Source organism: Etheostoma cragini, chromosome 14 (genome assembly GCF_013103735.1).
Source record: "Etheostoma cragini isolate CJK2018 chromosome 14, CSU_Ecrag_1.0, whole genome shotgun sequence".
In the NCBI taxonomy this organism is placed as follows: domain Eukaryota; kingdom Metazoa; phylum Chordata; class Actinopteri; order Perciformes; family Percidae; genus Etheostoma; species Etheostoma cragini.
The window spans coordinates 3,492,451-3,511,641 of record NC_048420.1 but is presented as its reverse complement, the minus strand read 5'-3'; the positions used below and the strand labels follow the sequence as shown (position 1 = coordinate 3,511,641).

Sequence of the window (19,191 nt, the reverse complement as noted above, 5' to 3'; positions counted from 1 at the left end):
GGGGGGGGGGGGGGGGGGAAGCGCCTTTTCCAGCAATCAACTGGTACTCGGTAAACTGGGTTACGCTAATAACATTTCAGCCCAGTATATCTCAACGACCAGCAGCCCTGGTGGGGAGAAACAGTGGCCTAGTTACGGCACGGCAGCCCCAGCCTATCTCCACAATCCCCGGCCTTGTTGCTACCCTCCCGTTGGTGTGTGTGACAGCGAGAGAGACATGCGGACACAGACCGAGTGAGAAAGAGACTGCTTATGTGAGAATGAGGCTGTGTGTAGGCTAGAGCTGGCCTGTGTTGTCTTTGGGATAGGAAACAGTCTGGGCTTGTTTGGGAGAAAGCAGCATTGTGCTGAGCTGGTGCATATTCAGCGCCATGCTACGCCGGCCCAGCAGCTGATAGTGAATGGGCACGCTGTGGCCACTGGGAAATGTCTATTGTCCCGGGGAGAATTGGTTCCCACACTCCCTAACACTCCTATTGTGTTATCATCAGCCCCTCCTGCCCCCTGCCCCTGGCCCATGCCCTCAACCCACAGTTCATTGGACATGCAGGGGGATATTATTCACTCATTAAATGAACACGCTATCCATGGCACACATACACACATAAGCGCTCGGCTGTACTGTCAGTGAATGAGGCACTGCCAAATAGTGTACACCCGTGGTTCCCAAAGTGGGGGTCCAGAGAGCAGCGGGGGGTCCCTTCAGAGGCTTCCGGCAAAAGCGTCACTGTTCTCTCACCCCCTAGAAGTTGGAATTCTGGGAAAATGTATGCATTTTAGGTGTCACAGTCTGAGGTGCTGAGCACTCTGGATGAGGTTTTCTTCCGGGATATCTCTGTACTTGGCCACATTCCCTTTTGATGAGCAGTGCCTGGTTTTCTCCACACACACCGCTTAGAATTATCGCCAAAAAGTTCAATCTTGGTATCATCAGACCAGAGAATCTAATTTCTCTTAGTCAGGGAGTCCTTCATGCGTCTTTTGGCATACTCTGTGCGGGCTTGCACTGAGGAGAGGCTTCCGTCGGGCCACTTTCCCATAAAGCCCCGACTGGTGGAGGGCCGCGGTGATGGTTGACTTTCTGGAACTTTCTCTCATCTCCCTACTGCATCTCTGGATCTCAGCTACACTCGGTTCTTCTTTACCTCTCTCACTAAGGCTCTTCTCCCACGATTGCTCAGTTTGGCTGGACAACCAGGTCTAGGAAGAGTTCTGGTCCTCCCAAATTTCTTCCATTTAAGGATTATGTAGGCCACAGTGCTCTTAGGAACCTTGAGTGCTCCAGAAATAGTTTTGTAACCTTGGCCAGATCTGTGCCTTGCCGCAATTCTGTCTCTAAGCTCCTTGGGCAGCTTCTTAGACTTCATGATTCAAATTTGCTCTGCCGTGCACTGTGAGCTATAAGGTCTTATATAGACAGGTGTGTACCTTTCCTAATCAAGGCCAATCAGTTTAATTACACACAGTTGGACTGCAGTGACGGAGTAGAACCATCTCAAGGAGGATCATAAGGAATGTACACCATGTGAGTTAAATACGAGTGTCACAGCAAAGGGTCTCAATACTTATGATCACGTGATATTTCAGTGTTTCTTTTTTAATACATTTGCAAAACTTTCAGGTTTTTTTTCTGTCAAGATGGGGTGCTGAGTGTACATTAATGAGAAATAAAATGAACTTTTTAGATTTTTGGAAAATGGCTGCAATTGAACAAAGAGGGAAAAATGTAAAGGGGTCTGGATACTTGCCATACCCACTGTACCCACTGTTAGAAGTACAACACATGTGGACTCTTTCCCTGAGGTTCTTTTCTTGTTTTTTTTTTTTTAAATATTATTTTTTATGTTTTTTTAATGGATGCCTATGGTGGATAATGGGGCTTGCTTGTGTCTCTGGCTTCCAAAAATGTTTGAGAACGGTTGGACGATGCATGCAAAACCTGTGAAACACGGGTACAGTAGAGTACTGTAGAGTGGTGTGTGCAGAGGTTTGGACTTTGCGTTGGTGGATTAATAGGGACGCAACTTTAAAGTTGGAAGAGATCAAACTTTTACTTGAGAAATGGATGTAGGTGTATGTATAATAATACTACCTCATATCAGGGTCTTGGGCTATTGTTGCACTGATTGTTTGATATCCACAAGTTGCAGGATTTAATCAGGCCTTCGAGAAGCTGTAATGGACTGCCATGTGTTAATCAAGTGTCAGCTCTGGGGAGAGGACGATCCATCTGGGCACTTCCACTTTGCAAAGTATTATTGGAATGGGCAGTGACAGTAAGGGGGATAGAGTGAGTGCACGTTAAGAGGTGACTCATGTGAAGAGCGCTGGAATGAAACATTAGACCGGGTTTTCTCAGAGCCGTGATCATCGTTCAAAAACCCTGCACCGTTGATGTTCGGCTGCACACTACAGCAGTGAAATATACTGTGGAGTTCCCGTCTCACTCTTCATTTTACAGATATTAGTTACTGGGCTATGGGTGTGGTGTCTGTCTTGTTAGTAAACTTATATCTATTTTTTTATTTTCACAAATTGCAAGAAGCGACAGACACGGCCTCCACAGGGTCTGAAAAATTAAATATGTAACAGGATTTTGTATGATTGCGCTCCATTTAACATTTCTTAGTGAGATCAATGGATAACAGTTGAAAGTAGGAAATGAATGTATATTGATCATTAGTAGCGCATAGTCTAGTCGGATTAGAAGTAAATTGGCTAAATCGCACAAAACCACCAGCTTGATCCTGCTAATAATACTTCATGAAAGATTTTAATTATTCAACAGTTTTCCACCCTCCAAACAAAGTTTGTGCACGCCCTGTTTTTCGTGCATGAGCAGATTTCTCATGCTGACTCGCTGTCGAGTGTTCAATGCATTAACTAACAGCACATTGTTGCCACAAAATAAATTGTTTCAGTGCAGGGTGTAAAAAAAAAAAAAAAAAAAAGGGGTCTGTTTGAGTTGTTTGTGGGGTGTGGGGCAGGGCTGTGCGGGTCTATACTGAAGGGCCGTCAGAGGTCTTAAAGGGCAATTTCACAGGTCATGCACATGTATGCACCATTGCTTGTGGGACTGTGTATTGCTGGCCGGTGACCCTTTTTAGCTTTTTGCATTTATGAATGAAGGAGCCGCCGCGTTCTCTCAAATGTTCACACATTGCGACAATGGAAAGGCAATTTGTGAGGCTTGTCGTTGTGTGTTGAATGTGGGAATCTGGCCTGGACGGCAGGAAAGCTGTCATGTGTCATCTTGACCCTTGTAGTCCCGTCGGAGTGGAATGAAGGCTTCTTTGTGAAAACACCAACACTGATTTGCCTTTTTAGTCGTAAATTTGAAAATGCGATGGTCTTGTAGCCAACTGATTTGACCGCTGTGATGGGGGGGGGGGGGGGCTTATTCTTTTAAAGGTTATGCTTATAATTGGCAAGAGGTTGATACACACATACAAACACACCACCACCAACTGCTTATCTACGTATGAAACACATCCTACACTCAAATACTGTGCAGCTATGTGTTATCCCTCTAATTCGCTCAGTCATCCCTTCTCCTCTCCCCCCCCCCCCTCCCCTCCCACTGGTTCTCTATCTGTCTGGTGTGGCTATGACCTGTCTGGGCTTTGACGTATCTGTTAGTATGGTAACTCAGGCCGTGCTGCCTCCCACATCTAATTTATGATGCATCTTTTTAAGTAATATAAGCCTATGTAGGAGCAAGCCCAAATAGAAGGATTATTAACTATTATTTTGGTGTGTGTGTGTGTTTGTGTAAATACATGCAGTCTGTGGGTGTGGTCATGTGGTCACTGCTACAGTAAAGCAGCAAGGGAAAGGAGGATGGCAGGATGGAGGTAGCGGAGGAGGGGGAGAGGGGGAACAACGCCATGAATGATTTATTTGTCTGGCATTACTAGGCCGTTCCCCACAGAGAGCACAGGAAGATGGAGGGATACATTGTTGAAGGATGGTGCCTTGAGGGAGAAGGAGAGAAGGGGTGAAACAAAAAAATGGGCAGATAGGTGTTTTGTGGTGAGGTGTAATGGAGGAAAAGAGGAAATTAAAGCAGTGCAGCTAACAGTTTGGCTGGTGAGTGTGTAAAGGGCAGAGTCCAGGGGTCAGGATAATTGGAATTGTACCGTCTTTCTCTATTGTCTTATATCAAAGCTTTCAACATTTTATTTTTTATATTTTTTGGGGAGAAAACCGAAATGTAAGTTTATCATCGTGAAATCACTGAAACCCAAACTATTAGATATTATTTCTCCCCAAAAATGTATTCCCATACTTAAATTCAGTTTATCAATACTTAGTACTTTTGGGGCGTTCTTGGCCTTTTATTTTGACGGGAGATGAAAGGGAAGAGAGAGGGGGTCGAACCAGAGCCCGCTGCATGAAGGAGTAAACCTCGGGCACCCGCTCTACCAAATGGGCTTTCCGGGCGCCCTACCAGTTTTTTTTCTTGTTATCCAAAAATTCAAAATGTGCAAACCTCTCTTTGTGCTGTGTTCAACTTGGTGAACTTTGACCGTTAAAATTTGCACAGTTGACCAATAGCAAGCGGTGCTGACCTTTTTTTGGAGGTAGCCATCTTAGCTTAATGGCTACGCTTAGCCATTCCCTTCGATATCACCCTCAGAGTATGAACTGCTGTACAAAAGAGGAATGGTTTGCAAACCATCAGTCAATGGTACAACTAAGTCGTTCCATTAAACCGAGTGACAGCATTCCGAGACGGGAGAAAAACATGCTCTGGTTTATCGGCATTTTGTTAAACCAATCCCATTCGTCCTGGGCGGGGCTAAGCGCCGGACGGAACAACAGCGCTTCTGCAAAATAGCCTTAAGAAGAAACTTGTTTTGGTGGAACGCGGATGTTGAAATGGTTGTTTTAGTCGTCAGAAAACTCAGATCCGTCCAGGGACATCCGGCGGAATTTCCGGCGTTACCAGAGAAATCCCGGAAGTGAAATGTTGAGACCAGCGATTGAGCTGAAGTCGCTAATTCTTTATTGAATGACACGATGTTGGGTTAATTTGGTCAGTACCTTAAGTTCGGTTTACGGTCACTTTAGTGTTCACTGTGTTCATTTCACTACATAAAATACTAAAACTGGCCAACCCCATACATTGGTCTAACACTATGAAAGGTCTGCCTTATCCCCTTTTATCTGCTTTTGGCTTTCTCTGAATCCGATTTCATGTCTCAATGAGTGTTTGTTCTCTCCATCTCTTTCTTTTTCCCTCACCCTTCTCTGTCTTTTTTTGCCCTCTTCCTTTCATTTGGCCAGGCTCCCCCCTTATTTATGTGGCAGAGGAACAGCTGTCTCGTGCAGGGCGTATGGTTGGCCAGGCAGGCCGGCGGCAGGCTCTGCGGAGCTCGAACACTGAGCTCATTGTCTCACACACACACACACACACACACACACACACACACACACACACACACACACACATACATTCCTCCCTTACTCGCACACAGGCCACACGGTCAAATCCATTCACATCCATTTAAAAGCAAGACAGGAAGGAGTAGGCAGCTGAACCCACAATAGCTGGGTTTCCATTGAACTACATCAGCGTGAATTAGAATCAGAAAATGTGAATGTTATTAGTTTTTTTTTCCATTGATAAGGAAATGAAACCGCACATTGAGACAGGAACATGTATGGAGAGAAAAAACACACTTTATCAGAATTTTTTCATCTCTTTACAGATAAAATATCTGCCCACCTCCTAGAAACGTTGTTCACGCTAGCAAATCCATAAAGGTTACATACATGCATGTTATTGGACATTTGCTTTCAATATCTTCCAAAGGACGCGTAAACATAATCGTTATTTTTTTCTAAATCGTTGATTTCTTTCTGACTCTGAGCTCCGTCATTGCCGCAATTTGTAGCTCATTTCCTTCGCCTTGGCTGGAATACTTTGTTTTCTACCTCCTTTTCCTTCTCTTTTGCAGCTCAAGTGTTGCTTCTTCACAAATCTACTCAAGTGTCTCTTTTTCATTTTTACAGATTTACACTCCAGTTCTTACCTGCTTTGGTCTCTTTGTCCTCTTTGTCCTCATTAAGGCAAAACTAAAATCGCAAGAACATAGATGTGCATTGAGTGGTGATTACGTAACGGTTAGCTGTGGTTCGCTCTGTGGCAGGTAAGAAGGGATGAGGGCGAGGACTGATGGAAGAGAGAAAACGTAACTTCTGCTGGAGAGAAAGGAAGGCCAGGGGCTGTTAGCCAAAGTGTTGGGTAAAAAAAAGCATGGAGACAAAAAGGAGAGTGAAAAAGGTCAATTTAGTAGCTGCTCCGTAGCTGTCAGTCATATTACATCCCCCTCTTCCAGTGGTCATGAAATCTAAACTTTAAGAGAGAGAGAGAGAATGGGTTGAGGTGGTTGTGTGCAAATTTATCACGAAGCATCCTGAAGCACACAGCACTCTTCTGTCTGTTCCTTTTCTTTTTTCCCCCTCCTTTTCTTACCCCAAAAAAATGATCATTTGCTCTCCATCTCCTTCATCTGTCCATCCAGCCACGCATCCATCCATCCATCCCTTGGCTGACTGTGGTGTCGTGCAGAGAAACTGTGAATAATTTATCCGGCCGGGTTTTTCTGCCCTGCCCTGCTCTCCACTTTGGGCTTGCCGTGGTGCCGTGTAACGTTTGTTGAAGTCCACGCAACTTACACACACACACGCTTCCACCAAGGGTGAGATATCGTTAACCCGCAGAGATGTATTGATCCCCCTAGGCATGTATGTTGGGTAAATCTGTGATGTTGTTGACTTGAAACCTAAGATTTAGACTTGTGGAAGACGTTTGGAGGTATTAAGGAGGATGTGGGCACGCCTCGCAGCCCAAAACACATCCTAAGCTGAAAAACAAAGACAAAACTAAATTATATTGATGCGTGTTATGCGTTACTCTAACAGGACAGTTGGCCTAAATAAAGAACTGTTTTATAAAAAATAGAATTTAAAAAAAAACACAAACGTATTGAAAATGCAACTGAAACTAGGGAAACTATGATGACTTTGGAGTAATACATTTGGTTATTCTTCGAGCCCTGACCCCCTAAATTACTTTTGGCTTTTTGTTTTCGTACAGCAAGTATGCGTACTTCTATTCTTAGTAACCCGCGCAACAATGGCTCTATGTCTTTAGACACAGCAAGACAAAAGCAGGTTTCTCATTTCTTGCTGCGACCGTTACATCAGCTTTAGCTAGCTAATGTTCGCGCCATTAGGCAACGTTAGCCCCATAAGCTAAGCGTAAATTTTTCGGTTACATAACCAAACCACCGTCTCCAGCTGACGCAGGGATGTCGCGGCAAACCAATGTCATGCCACTCTTTCTTCAGGGTCATTTTCTAACCCTCCCGAGTGTTAGGAGCCGTCCACTCCAAGAACCAGAACCAGAACCAGAACTATACAGTGTGATCGTCCACACCGCTGAACGAAAACCAGCTGTGAACAGTGGCGTCAAGCACCAACTGCATGCTCCAGGAGGCTGTTTCACAAAACCAGGATAAGGGATTAAGACGGGATATTCAAGTTGCAGTATTGCTGTCACAGGTTTGATTTAAATCCTACTATTGCAGTTGTTTGGATGGTTAGAAATGGTTGCATTGGCATCTGAGAAGCTATTAGTGGCCACTATATTAATTATTTCAGATGACTGATTTCATTTTCCCATTGCTTGTCCTTCTCTAATAAAGGATAATTTGTGTTACTCTTTAATATGTAGGCCTGATGTTGTTTATTAGGTATTAGGAGCTCACTCTGGTTTCATTACCTTCTCAATTTTAGTCTCACATTAACCAACCATTAACTTTGCCTATGTAGTGTAGTGTACATTCATCATAAGGGGAACTCCACAATGCTTCTTAATCTTATTATTTTGGTGACTTGTCAGCTTGGAGCTCGATAGAGAGAAAAACATGATTATACATTGTTTTACAGATAAACTTAATGTGTTTTGAAGTCACCTGCTTCTTTTTCTAGTTTCTGTATCTCCTGTTCCCTCAGTGTTTTCTTTTCTTAATTTCCATACCAAGGTCCAGATCCCGGAGACTTTTTGCCAGTTTGTACATCTGCCAGCTCGGTTTGTTTCTTCAGATGTTGTGTGTGTGTACAGATATCTGACAGTTTGGGAATTCTGTATGGTTCCCATTGATTAGCACAGCAGGAATTATGCATAATTTAGATTTCCTCTAGCCAATAGGCCTACTCACAATGTTGCCAGGCTGGCTGTCAGGCTGTATTGCGTCTGTATCCTGTTACAAATACATTTTCTATGAGTGTGATATCACTGACTTCTCATCCATTATGGGCTAAATATGCATTTCCATAAGATTGTTATATTACCTCAGGCCTTCTGGAGTCCCGGAGTCTGTTCATCATCAGCTGCAGAAGCCCCTTCCCCTGCTGTATTGAATACTATTTGTATTGACAGGATGTGCATAGACATATGCTTTTAATAAATAATACTCCCTGTATCATCGTCTGCTGGCAGAAGAGTGACTAATTCTAAATAATTTTGACATGCCATTAAAACATTAAGAATGAAGGCTCCTACCAGCCCATAAAAGGTTTTTATATTTTATCTTGTTGCCAGGTTGGTTTTTCGTCTAGTGGTGTTTGTTTTGTATGAACATGAATTGTAGAAATATTTTTGGCCCAGCTTATAGATATTTGTGCAAATGGTTGCCAATCATATTCTCGCTTTGTGAACAAGGCCTTGAAATTAGGCATATAGTCTGTAGAGTAAATATTCCGAGAAACATTAATTCCCTCTGCTCACTTTTAACCCTTTTTTAACCCAAAATGACCCGTTTCAAAGTGTTTTATATCCGAAATATGGATTTCTTTCAACCAAATCGCCCAAAAACAACTTGGATGATTCCATACATTTTTCAGGTAAAATTAATGATTACTTTGATTTAATTTTTTAAGTCAGTCCGCTTTTGTCTGCCAAACAGTTTAATAACAGCCGTTTTCCCCTTTCTGTATCTCATATGCTTCACCTTGCTTCAGCTTTCCATTAGAAGCTGCTGCTCATTGGGTGAAACATATGCCGCACGCGACGTCTCCATTTCTGCATCAGTAAATCTGTGAGCGACACCGTGGTCTATTAAGAAAGGCGTGAACGTGCACTTATCCCAGCTATCTACACCCGGCTTGACATAGCCCCACCTGTTCATCCTGGCTCGGCAAACGTGCAACCGATTAAGCCGCGATGAGCGGATCACACTAAGTCAAGCTGCGCCTTTTCAGTGATCCTGGTGGTCTTCCTACTACATTTGTGCGATAGCCCCCAGATGATAATATATGTTACACTAATAGAGCAGACGTTGCAACGTTAAATTACAGGAATGTCTGTAGTAATATGCAGGAAATTGTGTGCATTTTGCAAACCAAAAATCAAAGGTTATTGTCTACTTCGGGCCCTAAGGACGTGCTGCCAACGCCACTGCCTTTGCCAGGCAACAGTGGCAAAAAGAGCTCCAGAGAACACCGGATAAGAGCAGGTGGGCGGGTGTCAGATTTACGCCGAGCACCAGAACAAAAGCACTGACACTGACATCCCTCACAGTATGATAAAAACATCCAAAACACAAGATCAGTGGTTTAGGAGACATAAAAAATACAAAAATACACAGAGCTAAAGGATCATAGCCCCACCGAGTTAAAGGCCATGCCACGCCATGACCCACCTGTGTGAGACAAATACTGTGTGCTATGGTTCATACATCAGTTCAATTTGAATTCTGTTTTACAAAAGAAAGAAAGAAAAGCCACTCCTTCTATAAATGCCATCTCTCCGCAGTGTCATCCGCCGTGCCACCTCGGAATTTCCGATGGATTTTGATTGGCTGTCAGTGTTTCTATCAGTGATCACAAAGATGTCATTCGCCACCGTCGTCATTGCAGTACATCCACTTGAGTCATAACACATTTAAAACTATATATTTATAGTTATTGTTATAGTTCTTGTTGTGGAAGGCCCTTTTTATCCATGTTATACTTATCTTGAAATACGGTTATAAAAATGTACATGGGATTTGTAATGTTGTTTTTGGTTATCGAGAATGGTGAGATTTCACTGGTATCGTAAGCCTCTAATATTGACAACTCTAAAAAGAAAAATACTTTTTTGTGTGTTACTGGCCTCTCTAATATTTCTACTACCACACATCCCAGCTGATCTAACTTCACACAGATTTCAAAGAGAGTCTGAAAAGCTCAAAATAACCACAATGCATGGTAATCATGAAATACTTGTCATTTTCACAGAGGGAAAAAGAAGCTCATGAGTGACGTCATTAATCCATTCTTTCAGGCTGTAAGAATAATACGTGTGTCTTCATTTGGGACTGTGCTTCAGTAGCCAATTGCCGGCTGACTAAATTCTGGATTTTCCATCCTTGAATTATTCAACAAGAAAGCGCTTCACCAGCTCCTTATTTTTCAATTCAAGGACAAATCCAACCACAGGTTTCAGCCTACTAAAATAGTTTGTGAAGGGGATTTATAAAGTTTTCCCGGAAATCAACAAGGCTGGTTGCTCACCAATTTCTGAGCCCCACACACACCACACACACGTATTGTATCGTTCATGCTAGACTACACACGGATGTAGTGCCAAGGACAGGGCCGCGGAGGTGTATTTACATGACAAATGTGGGAAGATGTTGATATGTTGCCATCTACAACTTGATTATCGGTCATGTTTTACCATCTGCACTCCCCATTTGCATCAAAGTGGTTTGAACCATTTCATTTGACGGATGAAGCGACACAGTAAATGTGCCAATGCCATGTTTCTGAACTGCTCTTTTACTGTTGAGCTTTGAACTCACCATGACCCAATAATGCAGTTATATACCATAGCTGCATTCTCTTTTTTTCCCCCTTTCTTCTTTTGCAACATTTTACATACATACACCAGTTTTTATTGTATAGGGTCAGCAGCTTGTCTGGCAGTGGTCAGTCTTTCAGTTTTTCCCAGTACATGTAACAAATGCTGAAACGGATATTAATCAGGAAGTGCTCAAACTCTCTTATCAGGGTTGAATTTTCAGAATGATCAAGGACAAGGAAAAAAGAAAAACAAGACTTTCAAGTTTAAATGAAAAAAAAAGGCTTCTATTAACACAAATTAGAAAGCTCTCTTCCACACGAGACATCTTTTTAAAACTCTCCACTATTGACTGTGAAAATCATGACTGTCTACTGTATATGACACCCAGCTGTCAAATTTCACGTAGATGATAAAGCTGGACAGAGGAGGTGTGGATCATGATTTGCGCGAATGTTAAGATCCATTTCACATGGACGACATACAGCGCTCCTTATTCATATTTTTTTATCCTAGTATTGTCCAAGGATTCATGCTTTCTAGGACAAAGAGCTAACATTTAACTTCCATTCATTCAGTGCTGTTACAATTGACAGTTCTTTGTATCTCCTCCATATACGCTCTTATATGATCTTTATTATACCTGCCTACAAAGCTTTTTATTTTTTATTTTTTTATGATGATTCTCAATAACTTGATCATGTTTTTTATGGTTCTTTTGCATCCCCTTTAGGTTTACCGGGGTCTCGACATCATCACCAATAAGGTGACAGCTGAGGAGCGCGCCCAGTGCCGACATCACATGATCAGCTTTGTGGACCCGTTGGTGAGCAGCTACACGGTGGTGGACTTCAGAAACAAAGCGCTGGCTCTAATATCCTTTCCTAGAAACGTGTGAAAGCAGAGGAACAATGTTTTCTGTAACACATCTCAACACGCTGCCGTCACCCTGTCACGTCTCCCCTCCCAGATTATGAAGTGGTAACTGTATGGAAAGAATTCTGATCTAATCTAATTTGTGTGTGTGTGTGTGTGTGTGTGTCTTTGTGTGTGTGTGTGTCTGTGTCTTTGTGTGTGTGTGGATGTTGCCCTGAAATTGAGAAGAGAGAGATGGCTAGAGACGATATTTATAGAGGAGTCCATACTGTACACTGAGAGACACACACACACACTCCGGCCAGTCACACCCTCTTGCAGACACTGGCCGTCACACAGATGTGGAGAGAGGAGGCGATAACTAGAGGCAGTATTAATAGATCAGTAAGACACACACACACACACACTCCTGTCTCGTACACACACTCACCATTGCGGTGAGGGGCTGAGGTAGCTCCAAGAATAGGCTCAGTGCAGCGCGAGCCCGCTTGTGGAAAGAGGGAGAGATGGAAAGAGATGAATACAGATTAGGAGGGGTAGAGCTAACGTGGAGGATTTTAAACTGAGAGACGATGGATGGAAAAAGAGGAAGTGGGGGCGGGGTGGGGGGCGTGTGATAGTTAGATAGGGCTGAAAGGCACGGAGTTGAAAGACATAGGATCTAATGACGCATCATCAGCTGTCAATCCTTCATTCAACGTGCCATTCACATAAACTCCCTCCATCCAACCCCTCCCCTGTTTCTCACTTATTGCTCTCAATCATCCAGCCCTCCTTCTGTTTTCCCGGCCTCTAATTTCCTTGCCGCTGCAATCACACACTCTCTCTCTCTCTCTCTCTCTCTCTCTCCCCCTCTCTCTCCTCCCCCCTCTCTCTCTTTCTCCCACCCCCACCCATCTCCTGCTCCTTGCCTCTGCAAACACAGTGATGCAGCCCACTCTGGCGTGCGCAAAGGAGAGAAGAGGGGAGGGGCGATGGCTGATGAGCCTATATCTTGTTTAACTCGTTATTTGATTATCCCTGAGTAGAGAGAGAAGGTTGGCGAGGGAGGGAGGGAGGAAGGAAGGAAGGAAGGAAGGAAGGAAGGAAGGAAGGAATGGTGCAAGATTTGAGCAGATCCGACCATTAGGCGTGGCTCTGTCTGCGTAAGCAGGAAGGTCTTTCTAAAAATCCAATCCAGTATTGATGTTTTTGTGTTGACTTACAATGTGAACCGAACTGAGTGGCTCATATTGACTTTGTGATAAAAGGAGAGTATTGGCCTTTTTGCCGCAGCTAATGATTATTTTCATTATTAATTAGCAATTAATCAATTCCTCATTTGGTCCATAACGTTCTGAAAGTTGCCAAAATTGGTGCTAAGTCTTCCTAGTTGCCCAAGTTGACATCTTCATATTGCGCGTTTTGTCTGACGGTTGCACACAGCCAAAGATATTACTATTATAGGACAATGATTCCCAACCTGTGGTTCAGGATCCCTCTAGTGGGTCATAGATATATCAGAGAGGTCATGAGATGAAGGGTAGGAATAAACGAAATTACATTTTTTTGTAAAATAAAGGATAGTTTAACCTCGTCAGGTCTGAAACTCTTACAACACCAAATGACACCTCATACTCGCCTTATATTAAAATGTCTCCTACATGGATGTGTCATCATATCAGCCACCCTGCTCTCAGTTACCGCACATGCTGACAAGAAGAAAGAAATCCACAGAGTCAATACATTGATCTTAATTCTGCTGTTGCAGTCCTCTTTATAATGTTACAGTCTGTTATTGACTTTAAGGGTTATTGTTTTTGTTTATCAAGAATTTAATTCAAATGTTACTTGTCACATACACAATCATACACAGTACATGTGCAGGGAAATTCATTACGTAACTGTTCTGGCTCAATAAAAACAATAACAATAAAATCCATAAAAACGCACCATACAAGAGATGTTGGAAAAGGAGCAATTTCAGCATGTTAAGGTTCTTGGTTTAATGTTCCAGCCCTTTTGTCATGATATACAATTCCATTTTCCCCTTTTTAAACAATTTCATGTTAAATAATCTGAAACAAGCTTACCGCCAACCCAATGCTACATTCATGTATAGACTTTTGTTCCCATTAACCCTTGTGTTGTCATTGGTTCCAATTTCACAAATTTTTAATTTTTTTGTAAATTTTTAATTTATACCAGAAATATGGGTTTCTTACAACCCTTTTACCCAAAATAACATGGATGCATGCATGTTGTATGGAAGCCATAGACTTTCTTCGCGGGTTGATTCTTTGCACAATTGGTGATTACTTTCATTGAATTTTGGGTTTTTTTGTCAGTTTTATCGCATTGAAAAAAAAAAATGGAAATGCTTTCAAAAAATATCCTGACTAAACTTTGATAGATACCAGTCCACATCCTTTGATCGAAACTATTATTCAAATCAATTCATATTGTGCGCTTTTTCTTCTAAACTCAAAAGTGAGGTATTTCATATTAATTAGGTTTATCGACCATGAATTTGAAAAGGAAAAAAAAAAAGCGTTGAGAAAAGTGACAAAAACGATTCAAATTTTGACGCAGAAGGACGACAAATTCCTGGTGGACGGGAAGACAACACAAGGGTTAATATTCTCTGAAAGTATAGTTTGCAGAACTTTAACTCTTGTTCTTTCTGTCTGTACACTTGAGTGTTGCTATTATTTGAACCCTTTGGTTCAAGTTTAAACACTCTGTAAATCAGGACTCAATTTTATGCCTAATCTGTAATCTCACTGTATTCTGTAATATAAATCTGCCAGTTAACACATTCCTTTGAAAATTACAGTAGACATTGAGGCCCAATGACTTGTATGCAATTTACCAAATTGTGACTTACAGCCTCTTACAGTGAGATATTGAATTACAACCGGCTGGAGTTGCTCTTTTATGCCATTATGGTGGGAAAGCAATGAGCTCAATCAGATTATTTCCAAATTTTAGTTTTGGTGCGATCATGAAAAATCTAAATGTTTCTCATTTTGATTTTCATGAACATAAAATGTGCACAGATTCTTTTTCTTAACACCCTCCAACATAGATGACATGCACAGCAGAAACAGACTGCCAGTCGTCGTAGGAGGAACAAACTATTACATCGAGTCCCTGCTGTGGAGAGTCCTGCTGGACACAGGAGTGAGTGCAATTTAAGTACACCTCCTTTCATCCTGTATGCCGCTTTGACACTGTTTATCTCATGATGTATGGATTTTTTCTTTCTCTTCAATTACTTGTTTATGTGTAAAAACAAGCAGCGCATTAGGCTACAGGGTATGCGGCATTGACCCTCATGTTGTCTTCGGGTAAAATTGACCCGTTTTCCTATATCAATGTTCTTTTTACCCAAACAACCCAATTGTTATTACCCAAAATAACACGATTGATTCCACACAACGCTCTTTGGCAAGTACAAATCTCTACTTTCATTCATTTTGGGATGGCTTATTCAATTTTATGTGGCTTTGAAACAGTATTGAGTAAAAGTTGACATATTCCAGTCTGTGATTGATTCCTTTAATTTTAGTCTAAATAATTCCTAATTGCTGCTTTTCTAACTCAAACATCAGGAATAATTTCATATAAATTAGGTTTATTGAGCATAAATTCCGAAACAACTGTAAAACTAAAGTTAATAAGTTAGTGTTACGTAGTGTTGGAAACGGAAAGAAAAGTGACAAACCCTGAACAAAAACCTGTCAGAAGTGTTTAAAAATGGAACAAAAAAAGAAAGGAAAAGTTAAAAACATCAATATAAAGCGTGAAGAAAAGTGATTTTCGGAAAGACAACACAATGGTTAAAAAAGTCTAACCGAGGCATTTGAAGGCAGCTTGGGCCAATTCTAAATCCTTGAATGAAATGTGTCTCAAGCAGGAGAACGAGGAGCCAGGGGACGGAGGAGATGAAGCCCCAAAGAGGAAGCTGGAGCTGGAGAAACTGGGAGGAGCGGAGTTACATAAACGACTGGCAGAGGTGGACCCCAAAATGGCTGCCATGTTGCACCCCAACGACAGACGCAAGATAGCCAGGTGATAGCGCGGGTAATGTCTTCAAAACTTAGCATATACTGTACATATATATATATATATATATATATATATATAAAAACGGCACAACACAAGCATGTGTAGGAAATGTTATCCATACAATAACCACACAGCTATCATTAGCCATACAAAATTAATAATAAGCCTGCACTTGTTAGCCATGTTTTGTCTAGCTAATTTATTGCTCTTGCTAGGTAGCTAGCTAGATAGCACTTAAGACTACTAGCTACATCAGTGAAAAATGGGGCTGGAACATCAATCTTGCAGTTCTTGAGTTTCTTTTAAAATACAAAATGTTTGATTTGCGATTTCCTGACACTGAGGTCGGCAGCTTGCCGGCCAAAAGTTGCCAAAAGACCTCCATCCAACTACAAAACAAGTCATATAAACATTCCAATGACTCCATAGCTGTCTGGTTAAGGTAACAAAACTGCATAGTTCCCCTTTAGGTTATATTATGTAACAGTGAGAGCCCCCACCAACTGTATTCTTGCCCGCAAGTGTAAAATGCCCAAAAGTAAATAATGAAATTGCCTAAATTAAAACATTGATATTATTACTAGTGTTACATTTGAGACTGTTTTTAAGTTGTTCAAGTTACATTGCATTGGCATCACACTGTGTAGAATCGGGGAAATTGTTTTCCATCTTTGGGATAATTGGGACATTGTATGTATGTATGTATGTATGTATATTTTTCCTAGTATTTCATTTATATTTATATTCTATGCTTTGTGACTGATTTTGCTGCTTAAACACCGGAATTTCCCATTTTTTTTGGGATCAATAAACATCTATCTATCTATCTATAATATGACGTGTAGTGTTTGTGGGTGGGTCTCGTGGACAGTTGCTTGTGTCTATGTGATTGGCTCACGATATTGTTGAGTTTTCTCATGTTTTGTGCGAGGTCCTGAAGGGCCCAGGCTGACACTCACAGTTTCTGGCCTCCACCCAGTCCACACTGACAGGATGAGTGTCTGTACACACACACATACATAAACATGCACGTACACTAGGCTTGATGAGTAGCAGTCAGCGCACTCTGGTCTTTTGTGTGAGCAGGTTAGGTTACCCTGCTCTTCTGGATGACAGGAGATGACAGGAATCATCTTTTCTTCATAACCTCCGAGTGCAGAGAGGCACGACCAAAGGGTCTGGATTGGATTTGAATTTATCTGAAAAGTTAGTTTAGCCTTGGCTGAATGTTAACTGTGTGCTGGTGGTCTCGAAAACGTGTTTTTTTTTTAATTTCTTTTTCTTACCTGTCTTGCTTACTATTGATATAGTGTGGAAATTATTGGACCACACTCAAATTAGACTCTAAGTTTGGGCCTGTGGAGGGAGAGGGATTAACTGGATTTAATGGATGAGTGGATGTTAACTCTAAATCTAATCTACCCACTGAGGCCTGGGATGGAAACTCATAGTATACCGCAGATCACAGACATTTGAATCAAACAAAATTGGAAAATAAGAACAAAGTTTGCGTGGTTGTCTACGCAGTGGAACAGTTCTTATTGTTTTTATTCAATCACAACATCTCTGCTTGTATGTGTCTTATCTACAGGAGTCTTCAAATCCACGAGGGGACAGGCGTCTGCCATAGCCGCTGGCTGGAGGAGCAAAGGGAGCAGGAGGGTGGCGATGGGCTGGGGGGGCCGCTGAGATACCCAGACCCCTGCATCTTCTGGCTGCACGCTGAAATGGACGGTGAGGAGGGAGGACGGACTTCCTTTTTACTGTAGCTGCTATTTATCAAAATAGCAAAGGGCAATGTTGCTATGGGAGCTTCAGCACACCTTGAACTAAATGTTGACGTTTGTTATATTTCTCCCTCGCTGTGTCCCCGTCCAGCTCTAGACAAGCGGTTGGATGCTCGTGTAGATCAGATGTTGTCTGCCGGACTCATAGAGGAGCTCAGGGACTTCCACGTTCGCTACAATCAGCAGAAAGTCCAGGATGACAGGTAGCAAATCAGCTGCAAAGCACCTCTACCCTCCTTAAGGGACAACATCAACATGATCCTCCATTATAATCTTATAGTGCCGTCAAATGTTTACTTAAGGCATTGGGATTCAAGGATATTGTTTGCCAGTTGTTCTGTTTTTGTAATAAGGGGAATCTTGTCCAAGTAAATCATATGATCTCAGGATTACATATATTTGATGATAACTTTGTCGGACTCACGATGGACAGTTTCAAAAAAGGATTGATGCAGCACAATCAGAGATATTGTCTTTTTATTCCATGCGTTCTTCTTCCTGGTCAAAACCTGGTGCCTACATTTCATATTTGGGTGATTGTTTTCTTGTAACCCCAGCCGACACTGACTCAAGTGACATCATTTGAAGTTATTTCTCTGCGATTTAGCTGGGGACACAACACTTACACATGCAGGATAACCTGCAAACATAATTTGATGTGTAAAATCTGAATAATTTGATGTAACTCCACATATGGCTCGTGTTTCTAGCAAGTCATCTAGCAAATCTTTGACCTTTTTTTATTGCAAAATCTGCCTGAAAAGATGCGGAGTGGGATTTGAAATCTGTTATGTGGGCCAAAAAATGTGGTACCTCACACTTTGTTGTCATTGCAATTGAGCATCATGAGGTGGCCTGAGGATTCAGTGTCTCTGCAACATGTCCAAAATCCCATTCTCATCTTCATATCTAAATGAATGCTCCAGACATTCAGGCCGGATCCAGACTTAACTCCTCTCTTCAATGTAACTGGGGCAAAGGAGTGAGGTGAACTTGGTCAAGCAGAAATCCACTTATTTATTTCTCCGTCCCAGTCTGACAGGTCTCTCTGTTCTGTATGCTGTCATTTCCTAAAGGCCTGCTAATAACTCATTTAGATTCAGCCTACTGTGTTGCAAGTTAAGTTCAGATGAGACTGATATTTCTTCAGGCTGCCCAGTGATTATTAATAATTGCAGACATAAGCCCCCTTCATAGGACATTAGCACTAACAGGGGAGTCTGGTGATCTGTGCTTATTACCTCAGGGCCTCACACTAAATGGACATTCTAGTGGCCCTAGAACAAATGACTCGCAGTGTTCTATAGTCTGTTAAATATGCTTTTTTAAGATCATGTTAATATGATCCAGTTTGACATTTTTCAACCAAATTGGCCCTGACATTTCGTTAACAGTAATGTCATGACCAGTAGCACGCTGGACATACGTCCCACTTTTCTCATTGATGCACTTGGTATGGTTTCCTGCAGTACTGTGTGGGTGGTGTGTGGGTGGCGGGGTCTCTGGGTTGCCATGGTGCGTGGATTTAGCGTTAGCTTAGCAATAATTACAACCACAGGACCAAATTTGCTAAACCAGTCCTATTTTAATAAGAATAGTATGTGGTTCTGTATGTGACAT

General features: G+C 42.0%; 1 protein-coding gene across 2 annotated transcripts in view; it reads left to right on the top strand.

Moving 5' to 3' along the window:
* trit1 (tRNA isopentenyltransferase 1) overlaps positions 1–19,191 on the top strand; it is a 24,333-nt gene that overhangs the window by 2,616 nt on the left and 2,526 nt on the right. The window contains exons 2-6 of one of the 2 annotated variants that reach the window (XM_034891970.1): positions 11,592–11,731; positions 14,797–14,896; positions 15,633–15,787; positions 17,376–17,518; positions 17,663–17,774. In XM_034891970.1, coding sequence (XP_034747861.1) covers positions 11,592–11,731; positions 14,797–14,896; positions 15,633–15,787; positions 17,376–17,518; positions 17,663–17,774 — 650 coding nt within the window. Of the gene's footprint in view, positions 1–11,591; positions 11,733–14,796; positions 14,897–15,629; positions 15,788–17,375; positions 17,519–17,662; positions 17,775–19,191 lie in introns of both variants that reach the window. The other variant, XM_034891969.1, reaches the window with a different exon arrangement.